This window comes from Rhineura floridana, chromosome 22 (assembly GCF_030035675.1).
Source record: "Rhineura floridana isolate rRhiFlo1 chromosome 22, rRhiFlo1.hap2, whole genome shotgun sequence".
Lineage (NCBI taxonomy): Eukaryota > Metazoa > Chordata > Lepidosauria > Squamata > Rhineuridae > Rhineura > Rhineura floridana.
In genome coordinates this window covers 19632281-19654659 of record NC_084501.1, presented here as the reverse complement: position 1 = coordinate 19654659, position 22379 = coordinate 19632281, and the positions used below count along the sequence as shown (strand labels likewise).

The 22379-nt window shown below is 47.9% G+C and overlaps 2 protein-coding genes and 1 non-coding gene across 5 annotated transcripts in view; 1 reads left to right on the top strand and 2 right to left on the bottom strand.

Moving 5' to 3' along the window:
* Nucleotides 1-2184: 2184 nt before the first annotated feature.
* Nucleotides 2185-7083, bottom strand: LRRN4CL (LRRN4 C-terminal like). The gene is made up of 2 exons (XM_061605814.1): nucleotides 6645-7083; nucleotides 2185-4600 (listed from the first exon to the last, which is right to left on the bottom strand). Exons 1-2 carry the CDS (start codon nucleotides 6649-6651, stop codon nucleotides 3720-3722), a joined length of 888 nt encoding a protein of 295 aa, XP_061461798.1. The 5' UTR covers nucleotides 6652-7083; the 3' UTR covers nucleotides 2185-3719.
* A 5584-nt stretch (nucleotides 7084-12667) lies between these two features.
* Nucleotides 12668-12743, top strand: TRNAA-GGC (transfer RNA alanine (anticodon GGC)). Its single transcript has one exon. It is a non-coding gene; the product is annotated as a tRNA-Ala (tRNA).
* A 2987-nt stretch (nucleotides 12744-15730) lies between these two features.
* Nucleotides 15731-22379, bottom strand: part of BSCL2 (BSCL2 lipid droplet biogenesis associated, seipin) — a 21403-nt gene continuing 14754 nt past the window's right edge. For all 3 annotated transcript variants that reach the window (XM_061605955.1, XM_061605957.1, XM_061605956.1), the window contains exons 7-11: nucleotides 21818-21959; nucleotides 21226-21301; nucleotides 20212-20292; nucleotides 17193-17276; nucleotides 15731-16212 (exon numbers count right to left, since the gene is read on the bottom strand). In XM_061605955.1, coding sequence (XP_061461939.1) covers nucleotides 16052-16212; nucleotides 17193-17276; nucleotides 20212-20292; nucleotides 21226-21301; nucleotides 21818-21959 — 544 coding nt within the window. In that variant the 3' untranslated portion in view covers nucleotides 15731-16051. The remainder of the gene's footprint in view (nucleotides 16213-17192; nucleotides 17277-20211; nucleotides 20293-21225; nucleotides 21302-21817; nucleotides 21960-22379) is intronic.

Sequence of the window (22379 nt, the reverse complement as noted above, 5' to 3'; positions counted from 1 at the left end):
ATAGAGGGCTCCCTTACTCACAATTTTAACATCTGGCTGGAGGGAACCGGGCGGGAAACCACACGTTCTGCAAGACGGCAATGTATGCTGGCCTATCTTACAGGGTTGTCATAAATGTTGCTGGGAAAAACGTGTGTGGGATAATAAACGTTCTGTTTGCTGCAGCACACAAGCAGGAAGGAGAAGAGGCCTCACGAGACTCAGAGAAAAGAAAAGTCCCCACCTCCTCACCCCTGTATTCCCTGAGGGCTATGGGTACATGTTGTCCCCGCTAGGCCAAGAGGCAGGCACTCCTATCCCAACTGTTCTCATCCCTTCCTTCAACAACACACATCTGGAAGGCATTGGGTTTTCCAGGACACGACTCAGCAGCTAATTAATCCTGCCAAAGACAGACGCCAACGGAAATTCCAGGCCCGAAGCAATGACATGTGGGGGTCAGGAAAGTCAGCCTTCTCTAACACTCTTGCTGCCCTCCAGATATTTTGGACTACAACTGGGTCTGATGGGAGTTGTAGTCCAAAACATCTGGAAGGCACTAGGGGGTTGGAGAAGGCTTCCATAATTCACCTGAGATTCCCTGGCAATTAAATCACTGAAGAATGAAGCCGTGCCAGGTAATGACAATATAGGATTTTATTCTACTCAGATTCCTCCAAAGATAATAAATTAGCAGCAAATTTGGGCAGGAGTAGGGATGGTCAAATCTGTCAATTTCTCATTTTTTCCCAGTCTTAAGTTCAATTTTACACATTTTGATATCAGTTTGTAAGAACATAAGAAGAGCCTGCTGGATCAGGCCAGTGGCCCATCTAGTCCAGCATCCTGTTCTCACAGTGGCCAACCAGGTGCCTGGGGGAAGCCCGCAAGCAGGACCCGAGTGCAAGAACACTCTCCCCTCCTGAGGCTTCCGGCAACTGGTTTTCAGAAGCATGCTGCCTCTGACTAGGGTGGCAGAGCACAGCCATCATGGCTAGTAGCCATTGATAGCCCTGTCCTCCATGAATTTGTCTAATCTTCTTTTAAAGCCATCCAAGCTGGTGGCCATTACTGCATCTTGTGGGAGCAAATTCCATAGTTTAACTATGCGCTGAGTAAAGAAGTACTTCCTTTTGTCTGTCCTGAATCTTCCAACATTCAGCTTCTTTGAATGTCCACGAGTTCTAGTATTATGAGAGAGGGAGAAGAACTTTTCTCTATCCACTTTCTCAATGCCATGCATAATTTTATACACTTCTATCATGTCTCCTCTGACCCGCCTTTTCTCTAAACTAAAAAGCCCCAAATGCTACAACCTTTCCTCGTAAGGGAGTCGCTCCATCCCCTTGATCATTCTGGTTGCCCTCTTCTGAACCTTTTCCAACTCTATAATATCCTTTTTGAGATGAGGCGACCAGAACTGTACACAGTATTCCAAATGCGGTCGCACCATAGATTTATACAACGGCATTATGATATCGGCTGTTTTATTTTCAATACCTTTCCTAATTATCGCTAGCATGGAATTTGCCTTTTTCACAGCTGCCGCACACTGGGTCGACATTTTCATCGTGCTGTCCACTACAACCCCGAGGTCTCTCTCCTGGTCGGTCACTGCCAGTTCAGACCCCATGAGCGTATATGTGAAATTCAGATTTTTTGCTCCAATATGCATAATTTTACACTTGTTCATTTTTTCATTTTTAAAAGAAGCCCCTGTGAAAATCCAGCAGGCATTTTAGTGCAAATTTCTCTTAATATACCCCTTTGTATGCCATTTTGCCTAATCTACACATTTTTACAGTTTCCCCCCATATATAATGCATCTCCCAACATTCAGCATTTTGTTTTTGGATGACCTCATTGGGTTCGGCGGTGGGGCCAGTCCCAAACTTAGCCAGACTGGCAAATGCATATCTCCCCCATTTCTAATTTTTCTAATTTTAAATTCAGTTCTCCATATTTTACAACAGGTTGCAATTAAAAAGAAAAAAAGTCCCATGAAATTTCATCAGAATTTTAGGGTGAATTTCTCCTCATGAATACATGTTTGTATGCAATTTTGACTCATGTCTACATTTTTTGCATGCTATTTCTCCCAATAAAATGCCTTCTTGTATGTTATTTTTTCCAGTATATTCTTGCTGTGCACACTTTTCCCTAATAGATGCATTTTTGGAAGCACTGTTTAGCTGGAGAAGTGCAAATTATTTATTATTTATTTGTTTGTTTATTTATTACATTTATATTTGACCTTTTCTCCACGGAGCTCAAGGTGGCGTACACAGTTCTCCTCCCTCTCAATTTCATGCTCACAACAACCCTGTGAGGTAGGTTAGGCTGAGAGGCAGTGACTGGCCCAAGGTCACCCAGCAAGCTTCATGGCAGAGTGGGGATTTGAACCCTGGTCTCCCAGTTTCTAGTCCAGCACTCTGACCATGTCGGTTCTCATGTTGTTTCAGAAAGCGCAAATTTGATTGATTTGGCTTGAAGTGTGAACTGAATCAGATTTCTCCTCCAACCCTAGTGCTAGAGATCTCTGGGTTTCTTCTTCAGCCCTCCGTTTTTAGTACCTCTGTATTTTTATTTAGTTAAAAAAACCCACTCTGATAATAAATACATAAATATACACAAATTCACGTAATGTCTGCATCTTAAAGGGGCCTCCTCACAATTCCTCCCAAGACCAGACATCCTTTTCAAAAGAAGAAATGAATTTCCTTGGTAGTCTAGAACAGGTCCATTTAAAAAAATTAATGGAAACAACAATTTGAATCTGAATGCATGATTTGCTTTCTTGATCTGGCTGCGCACGACCACATGGATTTGACTGGGCATTCATGAAGTTAGGGATGACGATGTCACAAGTTCGTTGCATTCCACTCCCTGAATAGGGTGTGTGGCACATAGGGTTGATCCAAGACATTTTGCAGCATTAGGTGAAGAAACAATATATTGTAGATTAGGAAATCTCAGGCCCTCCAGTCCTCTCTTTCTGGCCCTCAGAAGGTTCCACAGGCCCCACTCCTCTTTGACCTTGCTTCACATCCACGTACAGAAGCCAACTGGACTGACAGTTAAATGTTTGTCCCATCATCACCAGTGTTGAACTGTCTTATCTACTGCCACCAAAGGTAGCAGGTGTTGGCCCAAGAATGTTCTGCCTGTGCTACCCATTCCCAGGACACAACAGATTGTGGAAGTGGACCGATCCAAGTTTACTAGCACTGAGCACAGAATCGCTGCTCCCTGCACCCCAGAGGCAACAGCAATAGAGCTGGGTGAAGCTCCACAAAAGCAATGGAGTCTGTGACTCACAACTCTTAAGCAAAGCAGATGTCACAGTCGTGATAGATGGCAACAACCGTACAACCTTCTCCAGTACAGACAGCACAGAACTGCTGCTTTTTCCACCCCAGTGGCGGCAGCAAATCGAGTCACCCCTGCAAAAGCAATGGAGTTAAGTGACACTCCACAAAAGCAACAGAGCCTCTGACTCTTAAGCAAAAGAGGTGTTGTCACCATGGTAAGTGGCAGCAGTCGTACAACCTTCCCCTCGGCGTCTGGTTGGCCACTGTGAGAACAGGACGCTGGGCTTGATGGGCCACTGGCCTCTTCCAGCACAGCAGTCCTTATGACCTTCACCCAACCCTATTAAGAAGGGCTCTGAGAGTGCACCAGGTACTGGACGAGACCACAAGCACTTCAGGCCACAGGGAGGGGCCTGTCAGGGACCCCCCTCAGAGCTGCTCCTCACTCCGGAAAGAGCTGTTTGCTGCTCCCTGCAGGCCTGGCTCGCCATCAAGGATGTTGTCCAGGGACCCACGGTGAAGATCCTTCCTCTTGTTGCGGAAGCAGAAGTGCCACACCAAGGCAGAGATGGTCACGAGGACAAGAGCGGCGGCCAGCCCCGCGGCTATATAGACATAGGGCATCCAGCGGGCAGAGGTGCGGATGAGACGACACGGCCCATGTTCTCGGGTCCCATCATCCGTAGGGCTGGAGCCAGCCTGGTTGGATGCAACGATGCAGAAGAGGTACTCCTGACTGGGCAGCAGCCCTGATACCTCCATCAAGCGGAAAGTGCTGTTAAGGGCTGGGCCAGAGACAAAGGCCCCACCGACCGGCTGATACTGCAACCGATACTCCTGCACTGTAGAAGAAGGTGCACACCAGCGTAGGCTGGCTCCTGTCTCGCTCACGTGAACAGTCTGCAGGCGGGGTGGCTCGGGGGCTAGGTCTGGGCCGGTGATCCCGGGGCACAAGCACTCGCTAGCCCTGCTCAGCTCCACACAGGGCACTTGAAGGTGTTGGCAGTGGTTATAGTTGCAAAGGCGAGGGAGGGGCTTCGGGGAGCCAGGGGTACGGGGCTCCACAGTCAGGAGATAGTCCTCGTAATCATCATCATCATCCAGATACTCCTGAGAAGGTTTGACAGAAGCAGGCAGGGAGGTCCTCTCTTTGTTCACGGCCGGGGCGCTGCTCCCCGAGGGCTGCGGGGAGAGGCGGTTCTCTTTCAGGGGTATGGGCAAAGGGTGGCCCATGCTCGTCGATGATGCCCGAGGGCAGAGCGTCAGGATCCAGGCCCCTACCAGAAACAGCGCCGCGATTTGCATGGCTCCTGATCAGAGAGAGAAGAGAAACATGGTTGCAGGGAAAAGAGCATTTGAGATTCATCATTTATGCAAAGGGTGAGGACTTCATGTCTGGGGAGCAAAGGTGGCTCCTGCAGGCCTCTGCCTGGCCCTCAGAATTCTCCTTAAGCAACATCCCTTCACTGTCGGTCTGCTTGGCACCCTGAGTGGAGAAGAGAGGGAGGGTGCGCGTTGTGGACAAACTAGGCTCCAGAAAAAATAAAATTTACATTGGCTGCTCTGCTCACTTTGGTTTCTGGCCCTGCCCACCACAGGCATGTGGCCCCCGGAAGGTTGCCCAGAAGAGACAGTGGCCCTAGTTCTGAGGAAAGTTCCTCGCTCCATCTGTCTACGCAGTGCCTTACAGCATTACTTAGACAATGCCTAAAAGTCTGTGTCCCCAATGAGCTTACAATCAGACAGTTGTGTGTGTTTGGGGGAAAAAATGGGTAGGCAAGCAGTGGGGGAGACCCTTTCCTGTCAAGAAGGACCCTGGAGAGCCGCTGCCAGTCAGAGCAGACAGTACTAAGCTAGAAGGACAAATAATCAGACTTGGTGGAAGGCAACCTCCATCTCCCTCCAGAATACTTTATCTTATCGCTCTTCAGCAGTTAATTTCTAACTTTGCTTGTTCCTTCCCCTCCCAATTCCAAGAGGCAAGAAAATCAGCTGATCTAAGCGGGGAGGGGGGGAACAAGTGTGAAAATCAGGTGCTAAAATCCCAGAGGCTGCTCTTGTGCCTGATCAGACGCATGATGTTGCTGGACTCCATCAGTCCTGGCTAGGGATGGGGGAGAAATGACTCAGTCCTTATGTCAAGCCGCATCGATCAAATCCGCACTTTCCGAAACAATATGAGAACCAAAACACAAGCACCCTTCGAAATCTGCACTTGTTTGAATTTTGTGATGCAGTTTGCCAACCAAACATTTACAAATTAAACGCATATATTAGGGGGAAATGTGCATAAAAATGATTAAGATTGTAAAAATAACATACAAAAACGCATTGTAGTTTCGAGAAATGGCTTGCAAAAATGTTAGTCAAAACTGCAGACAAAAATGTGTTTATGAAGGAGAACTGTGCCCCAAAATGCTTAAGAATGGTCATGAAGATTAAAAAAATAATAATCGCAAATTGCTGCTGAAATATGGAGAACCAAATTTAAGATTGGAAAAATGAGAGAGCGCCAAAACTGACAGGTCTTCCCATCCCTCGTCTGGGGTCATGATGGGCATGAAGAGCCCAGTGACATCAGCAAGTCTGGCCTTACCATTGAGGCAGAGAAAGAGGCGGCTGATGCTGGGGTGTTTGTGTTTTGGGGGGCAGCCGGCGCTCTGCCCTCTGTGCCTTAGATGGGGTGAAGGGTGAAGGGTGCTGACCCATGGCCAGTGCTGAAATAAGATTCAGCTGTCAGTGCAGGTGGCTTCTCTATTTGGGGTTTTTGTTTGAGGGGGGGACATTTTGTCCTCAGCAGCAAGATGCTTTGGGCTGACCCTGAACATCTAGAGTGGGGATGGGGAACCTCAGGCCCCACGGCTAAATGCAGGGTCTCTCTTCTGGCCCTTGAGACTTTGCCCAGGCAACACACCCTTCTGAGTCGGAGCCTTCATCATCAGCCCTCCTTGGCCAACTCCTTGAGTGTTTTTGCCTGGCCGAAATGTATCCTCGAACTCAAGATCAGGCCCATCGCTCATCCAGATAAAAAGGCAGGCGTGTATGTGTGTATGTAGAAACTAGCTGACAGTGCAAAAGGTAAAAATTCACACTTTGCACTCTGCTCTCGCCTCACCCCTGGCATACGGCCCCCGGGAGATTGCCCAGGAGGGAATGTGGCCCTTGGGCTGAAAAAGATTCCCTGCCCCTGGTCGAGCCTGCCACAGGATCCCTGAAATCCTGTGCTGCTCCCAATATGAACGCAACTTAACGGGCAATGGAAGATGCTGGGCTCCCACTGGGAGGAAGGGCGGGATATAAATCAAATAATATATAAATAAATGACGAGCCCCTCATCTGTCTGATTTCACTCACCTGGCATCCTCAGGTGGTTGGGAGACGTCTGCTTTGGTTACTAGGCAACAGGTGCCAGGGAAGGGTCTCTGCAACAACTGGGTAGCCGAGCAACGCCCCTCGATGAGAGATGGAGTTGTCCTCTGGAACAGCAGGACTCAACAGGCAGGGAGCAAATGCCTGCGGTGGTGGGTTTGCGGGTTAGAAGCTGCCTGAATTGGGGGACCGCAGAGATTGCAACCTCGAGGCTGAGAAGCAATTTGGCTTCCCGAAAAATGTGGCTGTGGTATCCGTGGCAATGAGAGAGATCCTTGTGCTCGCCTGCTGAGAGTACCAGCAAAGTCACCTCTTGTGTGGCTCCAGAGGAAAAGAAACTTTTATATCCTGCTCACAGGATGACCTCATCACCCCCCCTCTTCACAGCCTCTTCCTCCTCCCCCCTTTCCAGCTGGGCCCAGCCAGTGGGAATGAGCAGAACGCAGCCAACGGGGCTGGAAGCCGCTCTTGGCCTCGCAAGGGGGGCCCCTTGCAGGTGTCTGCAAAGAAAACAAACAGGGCCTTATAAGGGCTGTTCACGTCCTTCATGGGATTACATAAGAATTGGAGAAGATCTGAGCATGAGGAGGAAGAGTTGGGGGGGGGCTGTCACTAGTCCAAGAGCAAAGGATTATTCTTGGACAGATCACATTCAGGATGCGCATCCCAGACAGAAGGGAGAGGCATTTTTCCTGCTCCCAGCCCTCCTCTGCCCTGCCCTGCCCCAGAGCCATACACTCACCCAGGGCTCAGCCACTCACTGGAGAATCACCGCTGACAAAGGCACTCACCAGGGGATCATCTTCCATCAGGAACCGAGACTGTGACTTGCATGGGGGGGGCACCTGTGGCCCTCTGGATGTTGTTGGCCAGCAGCTCCAGCAAGCCAGCATGACCAATGGTCAGGATAATGGGAGACGGAGTCCAACAATATCTGGTGGGCCACAGGTTCCCTACCCCTGATGTGTCTTATTTGTTCTTTTTTTCCAATTTGCAAAGGATCTCACTATATTTTATTTACCGCTGGGGTATTCTTCCCATTTTACAGGCCAAAGAATTGAGGCCAAGAACAGTGATGGTCGAGGCCACACATATGGGCTCCAACAGGAAATCGGTGGCTGGCTCCAACTATGATTTATTCAGAGTAAGCCCACTGAAATCCATGGACTTACCTTAGTCATATTCATGAAGTTCAGTGGGTTGTATTTGACTAAGTCCTATTCAGAGCAGAACAATTGAAATTAATGAATCTAAGTTAGTAAAGTCTAAATGGGTAGAACTAGCATTGGCTACAAGGGTAGCCATCTCTCCTATCCTCCTAAAGCAGGCCTCCCGTGCTTTTCGCACAGCTGCGTGACAGGCAGATGTTCAACCCGTGAAGGCTCCCCCTCACAACACCCCCATCAAACAAGCTTATTCTGTTGAATTTATGCCCTTCACATAGCTATTAAATTGCAGAACCGCTGTATGTGTGCGTGTGTGTGTGTATGTGAGAGAGAACATTAATAACAGTCAGGATGGGACGCCCAGCACTGAGTGTCTCTGGCCCAGCCCAGCTAACAGGAAAATGTCTAGGAACCAAAAAAAACCCTTGCATTCTCTCATTTATTTATGAGATCATCATCCCAAAAGCAAAAGATTGAAAAAAGGGGGGAGGAATACTGTACTGAATGATTATGCTGGAGCATTGTTATTTAACTCCCCCCTTTTAACAATATAGTGTTTCTTTTTTTTTCCAGTCACAGAAACAGACAGAAAACCCTCCGGCTGCTGATTAAACTTTCAATTCCCAGCAAGACAGCCTCCATCAGGAGCAGGGCGAAGATTGACATTGATATCACTACATGCAAAGGACGTCTCCTCCTTCATTTACCTCAGGGTATCATTCCCATTTTACAGATGGAAGAACCGAGGCCACAGACTTACTTCTCTGGATTTTGAAAGCCTGGTGGACAGAGATTGCTTGATGGATTAAAATATCTGGAGGTATACTTAACATTCTTAGGATCCAAAATAAGATGCTGTCCACCTATATTTTTCCATTCGTTCCCAGAATCAGAAAAGGTTTTCCCTTGCATCTTCGGGATAACTCAACTAATGCTGCCTTTCAGAGTACGACCCTGCCTAGCCGGTCAGGGATGGGAATGCATTTTGAGGTCAGGTGGTGATATTTATGAGATTCTCAGGTGTGAGGAACTTTGGGCCCTCCAGGTGTTGCTGAACTACAACTCTCATCAGCCCAAGCAAGCATGACCAATGGCTAGGGGTGGTGGGAGTTGTAGTTCAGCAACATCTGGAGGGCCCCCAGCAACATCTGGAGCAACGGGTAGATCAGCTTTTCCCAACCTTTGGGTCCCCTGTAGGGTTACCAGGTCTCCGATTTTGGCCCGGAGACTCTGGCTGTTGGGGGTCCTCTCTGGATCTCCAGGTAAGGCATCCCAATCTCTGGACTCTTAGCTTTCATTAAAAAAAAAAAAACGTTTCTAGGTGGTCTGGCTCAAAAAATATACAACAAAATGTCAGCTGCCACCCGCCACAACGTCTGTTAGTACCAATTCCCCAGATCCTGCTGGACTACAATTCCCATCACTCCTGACCATTGGCTATGCTGGCTGAGGCTGATGGGAGTTCTAGTCCAGCAACATCTGGGGATGCAAAGGTTGGAAAGGCCGGGGTAGGCTGTTCCCTTATTTCCTCCTTCTAAATCAGGGATGGGAAACCTCTGACCCCCAATCTTGCTGGACTGCCACTCATTATCCCTGCTAGTTGGGGCTGATGGGAGTTGCGAGTCGCTCCTTTGGGGTGTGATGAGGGCAAGGCACTCCGCAGGGCGATCAGTTGTGGACGGGTTTGCTCCTAGGAGAAATCTGAGCCCGGTGGAGGATGCGAGTTAACTAGACTTCTGAATGAGAATGGCGACCTGCATCTGTGGCAAGAGCATCAATGCAGCTCATGAACACATATCCAGTGTGACTTCAGCTCAGGGGATCCTGAGAAAAGTGCCGTTTCTTCCTTGGTGGCCTCAGCTTGGTAATAACAATCCTCTACACAGCAAATGACAGCTAGAACCACAGGCAGGCGCTACGTGGAACACCCGGCCAGGAATAAAGGAGGATCCTGGATTGGTGGCAGCAGTAGGCCCTTCTGAAACCCCAGCAGTTATCCAGGAATGGGAAGTAGGGATCCTGACCCCCCGCCACACTATTCCCCAGCCCCACAGTTTGGTAACTGTTAAAGACAATGTCAGTGTCAACAAGTGTTCCATTTCCTTTCACGTCACAATGTTGCACGCGCATGTGCGTGCACGCACACACCAGTTCATGCAATGCTGCCCTGGGCATGACCCCCCCTTCCCCAACAAAGCACTGCTCTTTGCAAGCCCTCACCTCCTTTGCAAAGCGGCTCATCAAACAGGCTTTGCAAGGAGACCACCATTAAGACTTTCTAAACAAGGCTAGACTTTTCAACTTTTTAAGTCCAGCACAACTGGCATCTGGCAAGAATTTTAGTATGATTTCCTGCTCCATTGCCAAAACAGGATGATGTAAAAACTAGTTAAAAATCCCATTGCATCCAATGCCTTCACATGTAGAAAGGTAAGATACTGTTTAGAAGGGATGGGGAATAGTATACCTGCTTAAAGACTTCATATTTTACATGTAAAAAAAAAAAAGCTGCTTCTTACCAGAAGAGAGATGCATTCTGCAGAGATCTTAAAAGGGCATCACTCCTTTCGTTAACACGGATTGTTCTGCTCACGGAAAAAGGTACTCCATATATGTTCAGAGGCACTTAGCCTGTTTCAGACTTTGCAAAAACGGATGTCCACGTTCAAATCAACACATTGAAAGCTGATCTCAGATGTTTATAAAGAATGGTAAATTGTGGGATGGTCAGACAACAAATATATTTTAATCAATGATTTGCCATAACTACTTGGGAAAATGTTTGTCGCTGCTTGCAGATCCTGTAAGCTTCCAAACTGTCTTTTAACATAGGACCCAGAGCTCGCCCCACAGTACAGCTTTAATAAAAGAATTAAAAATAAGGAAACTCTTAATGTCCCACATTTCAGTTTGTTTTATTCCCAAGTGACCCAGCTCCTCTCAAAGGTCTCCTTTGCCAAATATTTTTGAAAAAGCAGGGATGAGGAGATACATTTTTAAAAACAGAAAAAGAAAAGCACAAGTTTAATTAACAAATGTTGCCCAGGTAGTTTAAAGGACAGGCCAGTGGGAATGACTCTGTACTGAGGGAACAGCAATTAAATTTCAGACGGAAGAACTAAGGCCCACAGCACAACTGAAACTTTGTTCTAAAAATCCGCTTTTGTCTAAAATTGTGCTGAGTCACCATCATGAGCCTTTGACTAAGCAGGGTTGTGCATTCCTGAGCAAAGGCTGTTTCCAGCAAAGAAAGGCGCTTTGGATGAGTATGAATTAATCCTGAAACAGCTAGCATGATTAAGCTTGGAAGAGCTCCACAGAACTCTGAATTGCTCATACGCTACATGCCAACCGCCACGCCACAGAAACACACAAGCCAAGCTTACAGGAATGCTTAAGACAGCAGAGGTGAAATTCCATTAATCTTGCATAATTTAAGAATAAGTGTGGGTGGGTGGGGTGTTTCTGGGGTACAAATTGCTTCAAAGTATCTGCTTGGCTCAGAATGAGAGAGCTGAGGCTTTGGTTGGCAAAGAGGTGAAGAAGAGGAAGATGATAGAAAAGAATGTCTGGCAGGCAAAGGGTGAGACACAGGTAGGCCTTATGACAAACCGTCAAGGCATTTGGTGCTTTTCGGTTTAGAAAATGGACGGATGAGGCAGCAGCGAATCTTGAAAGAGCTTCATCAAATAATGAACGGAAGGGAAAATAATTCTAATGCTGAACAGTAGGCAGCTAATGTGATGCCTTAAAGATGTCATGGATTAAAATTCCCAAGATCTCTGAACATTAGGTACATTGGCTGAGGGGAGTTTTAACCCTCAACACCAGAGGATAACATGTTGGCTTCCTTGCACTACGTTCATCCACGGCAACTGATGGGCAACCTGCTCCAGACAACCTAAGAAGGGTCCTGCTAGATGAGACCAAAGGGTCAACGGCAATGGCTGCCAATTCGCTACTTGGCTAAGTTCAAAGGTGCTTGTTTTGTTGCAGAAAGCCATATACACCTTGGGGCCAGGATGCCTGAAAAATCTTCTCACCCCTTATATACCCAACCAAGCACTGCACTCTGCAGGCGAGGGCCTCCTTCAGATACCAACTCTCAGGACGTTCGTTCCCTACAATACATGAATCAGGCCTTTAGTGTGGTGTCACCCGCACTTCGGAATTCCCTCCCATTAAATATTAGACAGGGGAGGTGCCGTCTGTTGTCTTTTTGGTGCCTAATGAAGATCTTCCTTTTTCAACAAGCCTTTTAAGTAGAGATCTTCCCCAGTCTGCACCTGTATTGGAATCATTTTTAAATATTTTGTTCTACTCGCTTATGTGTCAGCCGCCGTGAGCTCCTTTGGGAGAAAGGGTGGGATGTAAATTTAAAGTCGTCACCATCAACCCTCGTTTCCCAATGAAACCAGTCAGAGTATTATTATTAGTAATAATATTAATAAAAATAACAGAATGTGTATCCCACCCTTCCGACCAAAGGAGTCCAGGGCACCAAACACATCAATGAGACAATAAAAAGCATCCTAAAAACGGGTACAGATAAAAACATTATTTCATCCAGTGATCTCCAGGTTGCCAGGAACAGTCCCCTTCAGGCATTAAATGTCTGGGTAAACAGGAATGTTTAAAAATGTTTAAAACATTTCCCTTAAAAGTCAATAACAATGGAGATGGGTGTACCTCACTGAACAGGCCCTGTCAAGGGTCAACCCTAACCAGGCAGCTCCTTGTGGCAGAATCACCAGCATGCCTTGAAGATGCCCACAAGCAGGACAGAAAAGCTATAGAGAGTGAAGTACTATTTCATACAGCATATAACTTCTGGATTGATGGGGAGAGGGTGTGGCTCAGTGGGCAGAGCACCTGCTTGGCACGCAGGTGGTTCCAGGTTCAATCCCCGGGATCTCCAGGTACATCTGAGAAAAAGACTCCTGCCCAAAATTTGGATGAATTGCTAGCTGTCAGGAGACGCCAGGCATGGAGAACTTTTTGGCCCTCTAGATCTTGTTGGGACTCCATCAGTTCCAGTTAGCATGGGCTGAGCCAATAGGTGGGGATGATGAGATTTATAGTCCAACAACAACTGGAGGAGCCAAAAGGTTCCCCACGCATGATACAGACAGTGCTGCGCTAGACAGACCTGTGGCCTGACTTGACCTTTGCCAACCTGGTGCCCTCCAACTCCTAAAAGCAGCTTCCTATGTAATCAACTGCCTCGAGTGAGGAGCATATATCCACCTAATTTCCCTCAGATTGTTTTCTTTGGGTGGAGAGAGGGATCAAAGGGGATGGAACCAGTGAGTGTTGGGGGGCTGTCACCCCAGGACAATGCTGCCTGTGTTGGAGGGGATATAAGTGGGCTAAAATCTAGGTGTATTCCAGGGTTTTATCTTGGAGAAACCCACACGTGGGGGATTGTTACTGCACTCAAGCTCTGCTTGTGGGCTTCCCATAAGCCTCTGGTTGGGAACTGTGGGAGTAAATGGTGGCCTAGATGGGCCTTTGGTCTCATCTGCATGGCTCTTATATACTTATAGCATTTGAAGACACCCCAGGTGCTGGCTGGGGCTGAGGAAAGCTGTTGCCCAAAATATCTGGAGGGCGCCAGATTGGACAAGGCCCTCATAAGGCTTTAAACATAAAACTATGGGAACCAGGCCACATTCACACCATACATTTATTCCACTATTATTCCACTTTAAACAGGCCTGGCTTCCCCCACAGAATCCTAGGGATCGTTAGCTTCTGAAGGGTGCTAGAAGTTGTTAGGAGACCCCTATTTCCCTCACAGAGCTACAATACTCAGCGTGGTTTAACAGTCAGTCCCTCTTCCCCAGGAACTCTGGGAACTGCAGCTCTCTGAGGGGAACAGGGGGTCTCCTAACAACCTCATATATATGGACCTACCAAAAAAACAGTTTTGTCTCCTCCACCCTGCCAACGTTTCCTAAGCAAGGGACAGGGACCCCCATAATCTAAAAATTCAGCAAAGTCTTTCAACCATAGGCCGTCCTGGAGCTTCAGAGTGCCGGGAAATCATCACGGGAATTTGGCAAACAATGTGTGATCTGCGTTAGTCATTGGTGGAAGCAAACACTGCAGCGTCTGTGCCCCGCACCAGAAGGTGAACACACCCTTCCAAGTGGGTGGGGATCAGCAATCAGGGTCACAACCACCACCAGGCTGGAATTTGAACACGAGGGTTAGTCGCTGCCTCTGGAATGCAGACAGCCCCCCCTCACTTCCCAGCATAAAAAGGGCTGGAAGAACACCGGATCTCTCTCCCCCTTCAACTTAAAATCTGAAAGATGTCAGATTGGGTGGCACCCTCCGCAAGCAAGGATCCTCCAAAAACTCTTATTAATTGAGAAAGCAGCAGTCGGCAGGGTAACAGCCAAGAACACCAGCGCTGATCCAAGCCAGCTTTCTGGAGTGTATTCCATGCTGCGGGGGAAGAACCCTCCCCAAGCAGTCCAAATTCTGCACCAAGAAAAAAAAAGGGGGGGATTCTGCAACTGGTTTAATTTACACGCATTGAACTGATTTACATCTCAGCCTGCATAATTTATTCTGGCTTACTCCTCCGGATGCTGAAGCCCAACCCCCTACCCCAGCACTAGCCAAAGTGCTGCCCTTCCGGGTGATGTCAACTACATCACCCATTGCCCCTGACCATTCGGCCATTTGGGGAAGGGCTGGAGCTCAGTGGGGAGAGCATCTGCTTTGCATGGAGAAGGCCCCAGGTTCAATCCCCAATGGCATCTCCAGGTAGGGCTGGGAGAGACTCCCTGCTTGAAACCCTTTAGAGCCGCTGCCAGCCAGTGTGGACAATGCAGAGCTAGATGGAGCAACAGCCTGATTCAGTATAAGGCAGCTTCCTGTGTTGAGTGGGGCTGATGGGAGTTGGAGGGCATCAGGTTGGCAAAGGCTGCCCTACCCCCACATAACGGAAAACTTTGTTCAGCCCTTTTGTTAACTTCAGAGAGTTCAGCAGGTATTTCTTCCCCCAAACACATTTTCAAAGTTTTCTTTGTTCATCTGAAACCTCGAGATTCTCAAGAAGCTACATTCTGTGTCCAACATCACATGACAGCCTCCCACAGCCTTGCAGCACCCCAGCCCATCACCTGCAACCTCTAGAGATCTGGGCAGAATCCAAAGGACTGCTCTTAACAGGAGTGGCCACACTGAGCATTTGGAGAATCTCGGCATTGGTTTTTTTGGTAAATAAAAACAGGTAAGTTTCCAGCACCTGTAACTCACTGGGCTACTGTCAGGGGCCCATGTACATTTCCGTACAAGTGCAGTAAAAACACTGCATGCGGTACCAAGTGCAGAATTTCACTCCTTGAGAATGAGGTTGCATGGGGGGGGGAGTTCCTAGTCCTTATGACTGCAGAAATAAATAAATAAAATGCCAGAAAACCTATGTGATCTCAGAAATCAGCTAAATAATGCTTTCTGGGTAAGGGGTGGGCTTTCTTAGAGATCTGCCCCCCACCCCACCCTGCCACTGACTTACTGTTGCAGAATCAGTTACTCAATGCATAACGTATTTATACAGGTTGCAAGAATAGTTTCTTTCTGGATGCAGAATCAAGAAGGGGCCATAGGTCAGAGGTGAAGCACATGGTCAGCATGTAGAAGGTCCCAGTTCCCAAAGAGTGAGGTAGCGGGTCATGACAGAGACTCTTTTCTGCCCAAGGGCTGCTGCCAGTCAGAGTAGGCAATACAGAGCTACAGGGACAAAGAATCCATGTCAGTCTAAGGCAGCCTTTCCCAACTAGTGGGCCACCAGATGTTGTTGGACCACAACTCCCATTAGCCTCAGCCAACATTGCCAATGGTCAGGAAAGATGGGAATTGTGGTCCAACAACATCTGATGGCCCACTAGCTGGGAAAGGCTGGTCTAAGGCAAGCTTCCTATGTTTCTAATTTAGTGCAGGTTGTACCTGGCTAAAGTCCCAACTCCCAATCACAGCATGGATTTTTCAACCCAGAGTCTCTGCAGTACTTATTTGTTAGCAGGTAATTTTTTTTTATTTTAAGTTACAGTGTCTCCGGACAAGGAGGGCAGGGAAAAGGAGCCGGAATGTAAACACAAGCTTGGGAGCGGAGGCTTCCCTTGGAGAGCAAGGCCTGTGGTGGGTGTATGCTATGAGGAAGAGTGCAAAAGGCTCAGGAGGGACTTGGTTGGCCACAAACACACACACCCTTCAGGAACTGGAGCAAATACTTCTCTGCCGCATCTCTGTGCCTGACGTGAGGGTCCTGGCCCCCAGGGGAAAGAGGCTTGCAGGATCCCCCTCCTGGGAAGGGTCCACGAAGTTGGCCTCAGCAAGTAGCGAGGAACTGTCCACAGACTCAAACTCTGCCTCTGGGAAGAAATAATTTTTTAAAAATGCAGTAAATAGATGAATATTAATTATTAGTTCATGTATATCCCACCCTTCCTCCCGAAGGAGCCCAGGACCACAAACACAGCCACACATTTCAACAAAAAAAGGCATTCTAAAAACAATTACAGATAAAACCATTGACATGTTTGGTTAAGAGAGGCCAGTGTTATCGCAGTATTTCAAAAGGGTGTGTGTGTGTGTTCCGGGTTCATAGTAATCATAAGCCGCCCTGGGCTCCTGCTGGGAAGAAGGGCGGGATATAAATCAAATAATAAATAAATAAGCTGAAACAGAGCTACCACTCCCAGAGTTTCCCAGGAAGAGGGAATGATGGTTAAACCTCTCTGAGAATTGTTGGCCTGTGAGGGGAATAGGGATCTCTTAACAAGTCTCAGCACCCTTAACAAGCTACAGTTCCCAGGATTCTTTGGGGTAAGCCAGGGCCGGCGCCAGAGGACAGCCAGGTCAGGCCCTGGCCGAGGGGCCCCTGAAGGGCCTCTCCTTAGGGTGGGTGAGTAGCGCTCCTTTCTGCGATCCACAGCAGGGTCGGCTCCCGACCCTGCCACAGATAACAGAGGGAGCTCCTAGGCATCCTCTCTACTACCGCACAGCTCTGGGACATGCCCCACCTACTCCTCCTATTGAGGTGAATGTTGGCCGCTCTGTGTGTGCATGCCTGCCATCAACCTTAGGGAAGCGTCGACCACTGTCTTCGTTGATGGCAGGCATGCACACACAGAGCGGCCAACATTCACTTCAAGGAAAAGATAGGTGGGGTGTGTTGGGGCCCGGGGCAGGCTGGTGCCCAAGGGCCCTGGCATGCCTGGGGAAAGCCATGACTGTTTGAAGTGGTATGATACTACTTTAAACATATAGTGCAGACGGGACCCAGCCAGGCAAACACACTCAAGGAGGGTGTGGAACAGGATTAGCGAGGAGCATGGCCTGGTGAGAGTACCTTCACTTGCTGCGTCGCCCAGGTTGGATTCTGCTCCAGAATCAGGTTTCTCGAGGCTGCTCTTCTTGGTCTGCATCTCAGCAACTGGGTGGAACCGAGAGGAAACAAATCAAGGAAAGGAGGAAGCCTGGAGCAAGAAATTGTGCGACGGACCCGGGACTGAAGAGGGCAGGGAAACCTTTGCAGAATGGCTGAGATGCTCTGTTTATGGAACACCCTCATAGGAACATAGGCAGCTGCCTTGTACCAAGTCAGACCATTGGGTCCATCTAGCTCAGTATTGTCTACACTGACTGGCAGCAGCTCTCCAGGGAGTCAGGCAGGGATCTCTCCCAGCCCTAACTGTAAATACTGGGGATTGAACCTGAGACGCTCTGCATGCCAAGCGTGTGCCCTACTCAATGGCAATTTTATTAATGTTTTATAATTGTACTATATATATATTTTTTTCCACACTTGCTCATATTTTAATTGTGATTTTATTTGTTGTACACCGCCCTGAGAGCTTTCTGCTATAGGGCGGTCTAGAAATGTAATTAAATAAATAAAAAATAAATAAATAAATACTGCCCAGTTATGGTTCTTCCCCAGAGAGGCTTACCTGGCACCTTCTTGGTAGCCTTTCAGTGCCAATTATTTTTTATTAATTATAATATATATATATATATATATATCCCGCCTGGGCTCCTTCTGGGAGGAAAGGCAGGACAGAAAATAAATATGCTATTTGATTCTTTTTTTTTAAAAAAAATCATTTTATTAAATAAAACACACAGAAACAACCAGCACCAGTCTTAAAACATTAAGCAGTTTGCAGTATTAGGCAACAAACTTATCAGCCTCGGCAAGGGCCCAAGTGAATAGTCACACCTCGTCACTGGCCTTGCCCTTGAGCATTTTTGGCTGGCCTGGACATGTCCTTGAACTCTGATCAGGCCCCTTCCTTGCCTGGATGGTGGAGAGAGAGGGGCATGCAAGCAAGCGAGCATAGAAACTAGGCTACTGTCCAATGGTAAAATTTGCATATGTTGCCCTGCCCACTTTTGCCTCTGGCCCCGCCCACCACTGTCACATGGCCCCTCCAAATGAATGCAGCCTTTGAGCTGAAAATGATTCCCTACCCCAGCATTACAACCACCAGACAATTGTTTAAAAAAGAAATCAGTGCTAGACATCACGCTGATGGGGAAGATGCGGAGAAAGGCCACTCAAATATACACATATTTATGGAGGAGGACTTATACAGTTGGGACCTTTCAGCTTACCAGTGAGTGAGGTGGCATTTCCAAGGCTTTTAATATCAGGGTAATCAGGAATTACCCTGCCTGAAATCCTGGACAGCTGCTGCCAGTCAGTGTAGGCAGTACTGAGAAAGATGGATCAATGGTCTGACTCTGTATATATCGACTCCACAGGATGTGACACTGGCAGAATGCCCATCCAGACAGGGTGAAATCCAGATGGCGCAGATGTTGTGAAAGGCATGTCCAGAGCTCCTTTTGGTGACATCGAAGGTCACCGCAACCTCCATCACACCTGGCACAGAGCAGAGAGTGGGGGCATCTTGCCCAACAAAGCGGGGTGGAGAGGACTTGTTCCTTTTAAGTATCTTGTCAGCTGAATATCTTCAGTTTTGTTTATTGCTGCTTTTATCCCACTTTAATTTATTTATTTTATTTATTAATTATATTTCTATACCGCCCAATAGCCGTAGCTCTCTGGGCGGTGCACAACATTTAAGGTCTTTGTTATTTTATTTTATTACTGTGCAGGTCGCTTTGAGGCATGTGAGTGCAAAAATGTGACTAATAAATAAATAAAATACTAAGTGGGATTTCAACATGCCTTGGCGTATGTGCGTTCCTATGTGTAAAAGCCACTTGGAGGAATGCACGGTTAAAAACAGGTCATCTGTATCTGCCTTTGGACTGCAAAAGCCAGGGATGGGGAAACTTTGGCCCTCCAGATGTTGTTGAACTACAACTGCTGTCCAGAGAGTTTCGGCTATGGGGCAGTACATAAATGCAATAAATAAATAAATAAACTCCCATCAGCCCCACCAAGCATGGCCAATGGCCAGGGATGTGGGAAGTTGTAGTTCAGCAACATCTGGAGGGTGAAAGTTTCCCCACACCTGGCATACAATATTGTAAATAGAAAGGCTTGAAAAGTGGGACCAGAAACAAAACATTGCAATGCAGAGTGTTCCTGATCAGGATTCCAATGAGCCTGTTCCAGAACATTCCATTCCACTGCCCCCTCCCCAAAAATCCATCCCGTCTTCCTTCCCCCACTCAAACTGCCAGCGTTCTTCTGCATGCCCAGTCCTCACCAGGCGACTTAAGGCGACATAAAACATGGGTGAGGAATGTTTTTTGGCCTGAGGGCCACATTCCCTTCTGGGCAACCCTTCCAAGGGCCACTATCCAGTGGTGGGCAGGGTCAGAGGCAAAAGGGGGTGGAGCAATGAATGTCAACGCTACCTTTGTACAGTAGGCTAGTTCCTACACACATTCACACACACTCTGTCCTCCATCAAGACAAACAAGAGGCTTTGCCGGAGTTCAAGGCCACACTCCAGCCAGGCAAACCAAAACCAAAAACAGAGGGCGAAGCCAGGCCAGTGAGGGGTGTGGCCTGGGGAGAGAGTTTCAAGGGCCAGATGGAGAGGGCCACATTCAGCTCCTAGGCCTAAGGTTCCCCACCCTGACATAAAGGATCAGAGAACTGAAATCACAATTGGTTCATAGAGAACAATCCTAGTTAGGGGAAAGCCATTATGAAGGGAGCTTCAGCATTCAGGGGCAGTCTACCGCTGCACAGAAGGTAAGTGGGGACAAGTTGTAGGAGAAGGCTCTTTTGTGCTCTCGCTCACCAGCTTCTCCAAGACATCTGGCCGGGCACTGTTGGCAGCCAATGTCCAGGCTGCTTAGCCTTTGGGGTAACCCAGCAGAGCAGTGACCCAGATACAGAGATTGTCCAAAGATGGAATGGCATCTAAAAAAAGCCAGAAACACACCTGCTGTAGACAGTTCCTCTTCTTCAGTGGTTCCCACATCTTCTGGCTGTGGCAGGGCAGTCTCTTCACCTTCCTCGGGGCCTGTGGAACACAAATACTTTAAAAAAAAAATTATTGGCTGCCTTGTTGTTGTTATTATTGAGGCTGTATTCAATGCAGTGCTAAGTGAATCCTTTCGCAAGAAGAACAACTTCGCTGGCGCAATGGGACTTCCCCATCTCCTCCTCCCCTGTGCCCCTTAGATTGGTTCAAGGGGTTCACCCAACTGCCCAGAGCAGATTTGGGGTCAGCGTGGGCTGCATGCGAGGAGAGGATGAGGGGACATCCCATTCTGCAAGCAGAAGTTGTTCCATGCTCCTGCAAGGATTTAGTCGAATACCACCCCTTTATATTAGACAGCTGACAGCACGCAACACCTCCACCAAAACATCTGCAGTGGCTGTCCACGTATGCTGCCACGGTTCAGGGTTCTTACGTTGACATACAAAGCCCTGAACAATTTGGGCCCAGGATACCTTAAAGACAGCCCAAGCCCTTACATCCCAGCTGGATCACCTGGAAGGGCACTGCTAGTTGCCTCCCCATTAGAGGGGCCTGGCTGGCCTCTGACAGAAGTCAGGCACTGTCAACGCTGTGGAACACTCTTCCAGCAGAGCTGCAGACGGCCACTCTCGCTTTTGCCTTACTCCTGAAGTCATCTTTCACACCAACAGCTCTTTGCAGCCGCTTAATTCTTTTTTTTGATTAGCCAGTCGCTTTAAGGAATTTTCTGGGTCTTTAATTTTTTTTTAAATGGCATTGTACACTGCCTTGATATTTCATGACGTGGTGGTACAGAAACACTTTTGTAAACAAGTATGTATCAAATTTCTTTACCAGCATTCAGAAACGCCTCCCCTCCCCATACGGTTTTGGAAAGTGCAAATTTGATCGGTTTGGCTTTAAACATGATCTGAATCGAGTTTACACGCACACACACACACCAATCCCTAGTTTCTTTGACCCCCACATTACCTTCTTTAGGGATCACAATCCGTCGGTGGGCATCTTCTGTCATCTGAATTGCTCCGGATCTTTCTCTGCCAGATAACTATTGGGGGGGGGGGGAAGCAGGAGAAGGCAGGTAGGAAGTCAGAATTTTTTGGTTAACTGAATGCCCCATCCCTCCAAGGTTTCACTTTTCATGAGAGTCAAGCATTTGCTTTATCCTTACAGACAACACACATACGCACAAAAACATAATGTGGATAACTGATCGCCTGCTACTTCCCAGGACCTTTCTACTACCAAAAGCTCTCTGGGAAGGATCCCGATATTCATGTTGATTGTGGTGCACGTGTGTGCAGATTTTTAAAAATGCCAATGAATGTTACTCGTAAAGCAGTCTTGGAAGGATGCGTAGCCTTCCGAGGATAAGGGCTAGGAGGCAGGGCTTTCGACATTCTGCGCAGATCCCACACAAAGGATGTACAGTGAAGATGACGTTTAGCCCAACAGCCCCCCAAAAGAGGGACATTCTATTCTGTATCGCTTCTTCCAGCTGAAATGTGGGGGGAGGGGGACGACGACAAGATGCAGCTCCCTCCAACCCCAGGCCCCATCTCACCTGCAAAGAGAGGGATTCCCTGGGCCACATGCTGCCCCAGAGCCACTGCAGGTAACTGAAGAGGACAATGACGCTCAGGAAGGTGAAGTTGCTGGCCACACCCAAAATGGCCGATGTCACCGGGAAGTTGTAGAGCAGGTACCTACCGTAGACAAGACCAGGGAGGTTTAGGCCCATCCTTTTTACATTCCATTTCTGCATTGGTTTTTTTAAAAAATGGTTTTACTGTCCCTCTGAAATTTATATATTTATTATTTGATTTATATCCCGCCCTTCCTCCTAGGAGGAGCCCAGGGTGGCAAATTTGCTCCCAGGAATGTGCTGCGGACAGAGTATAGCACAATGGTCTTCAGCCTCGGGTCCCCAGATGTTGCTGGACTCCAAATGCTATAATCCCTAGCCAGTTTAGCCAATAGTCAGGAATGATGGCAACTGTAGTCTAACAACATCTGGGATCTCAAGGTTGAAGAACCCTGGTATAGCAGACAAGGCTCACCCAGGTCCTCCCTTTCTTCTACATATCTCCAGGGAAAGCTTACATGAGAAACGCTTCCGTCCACAT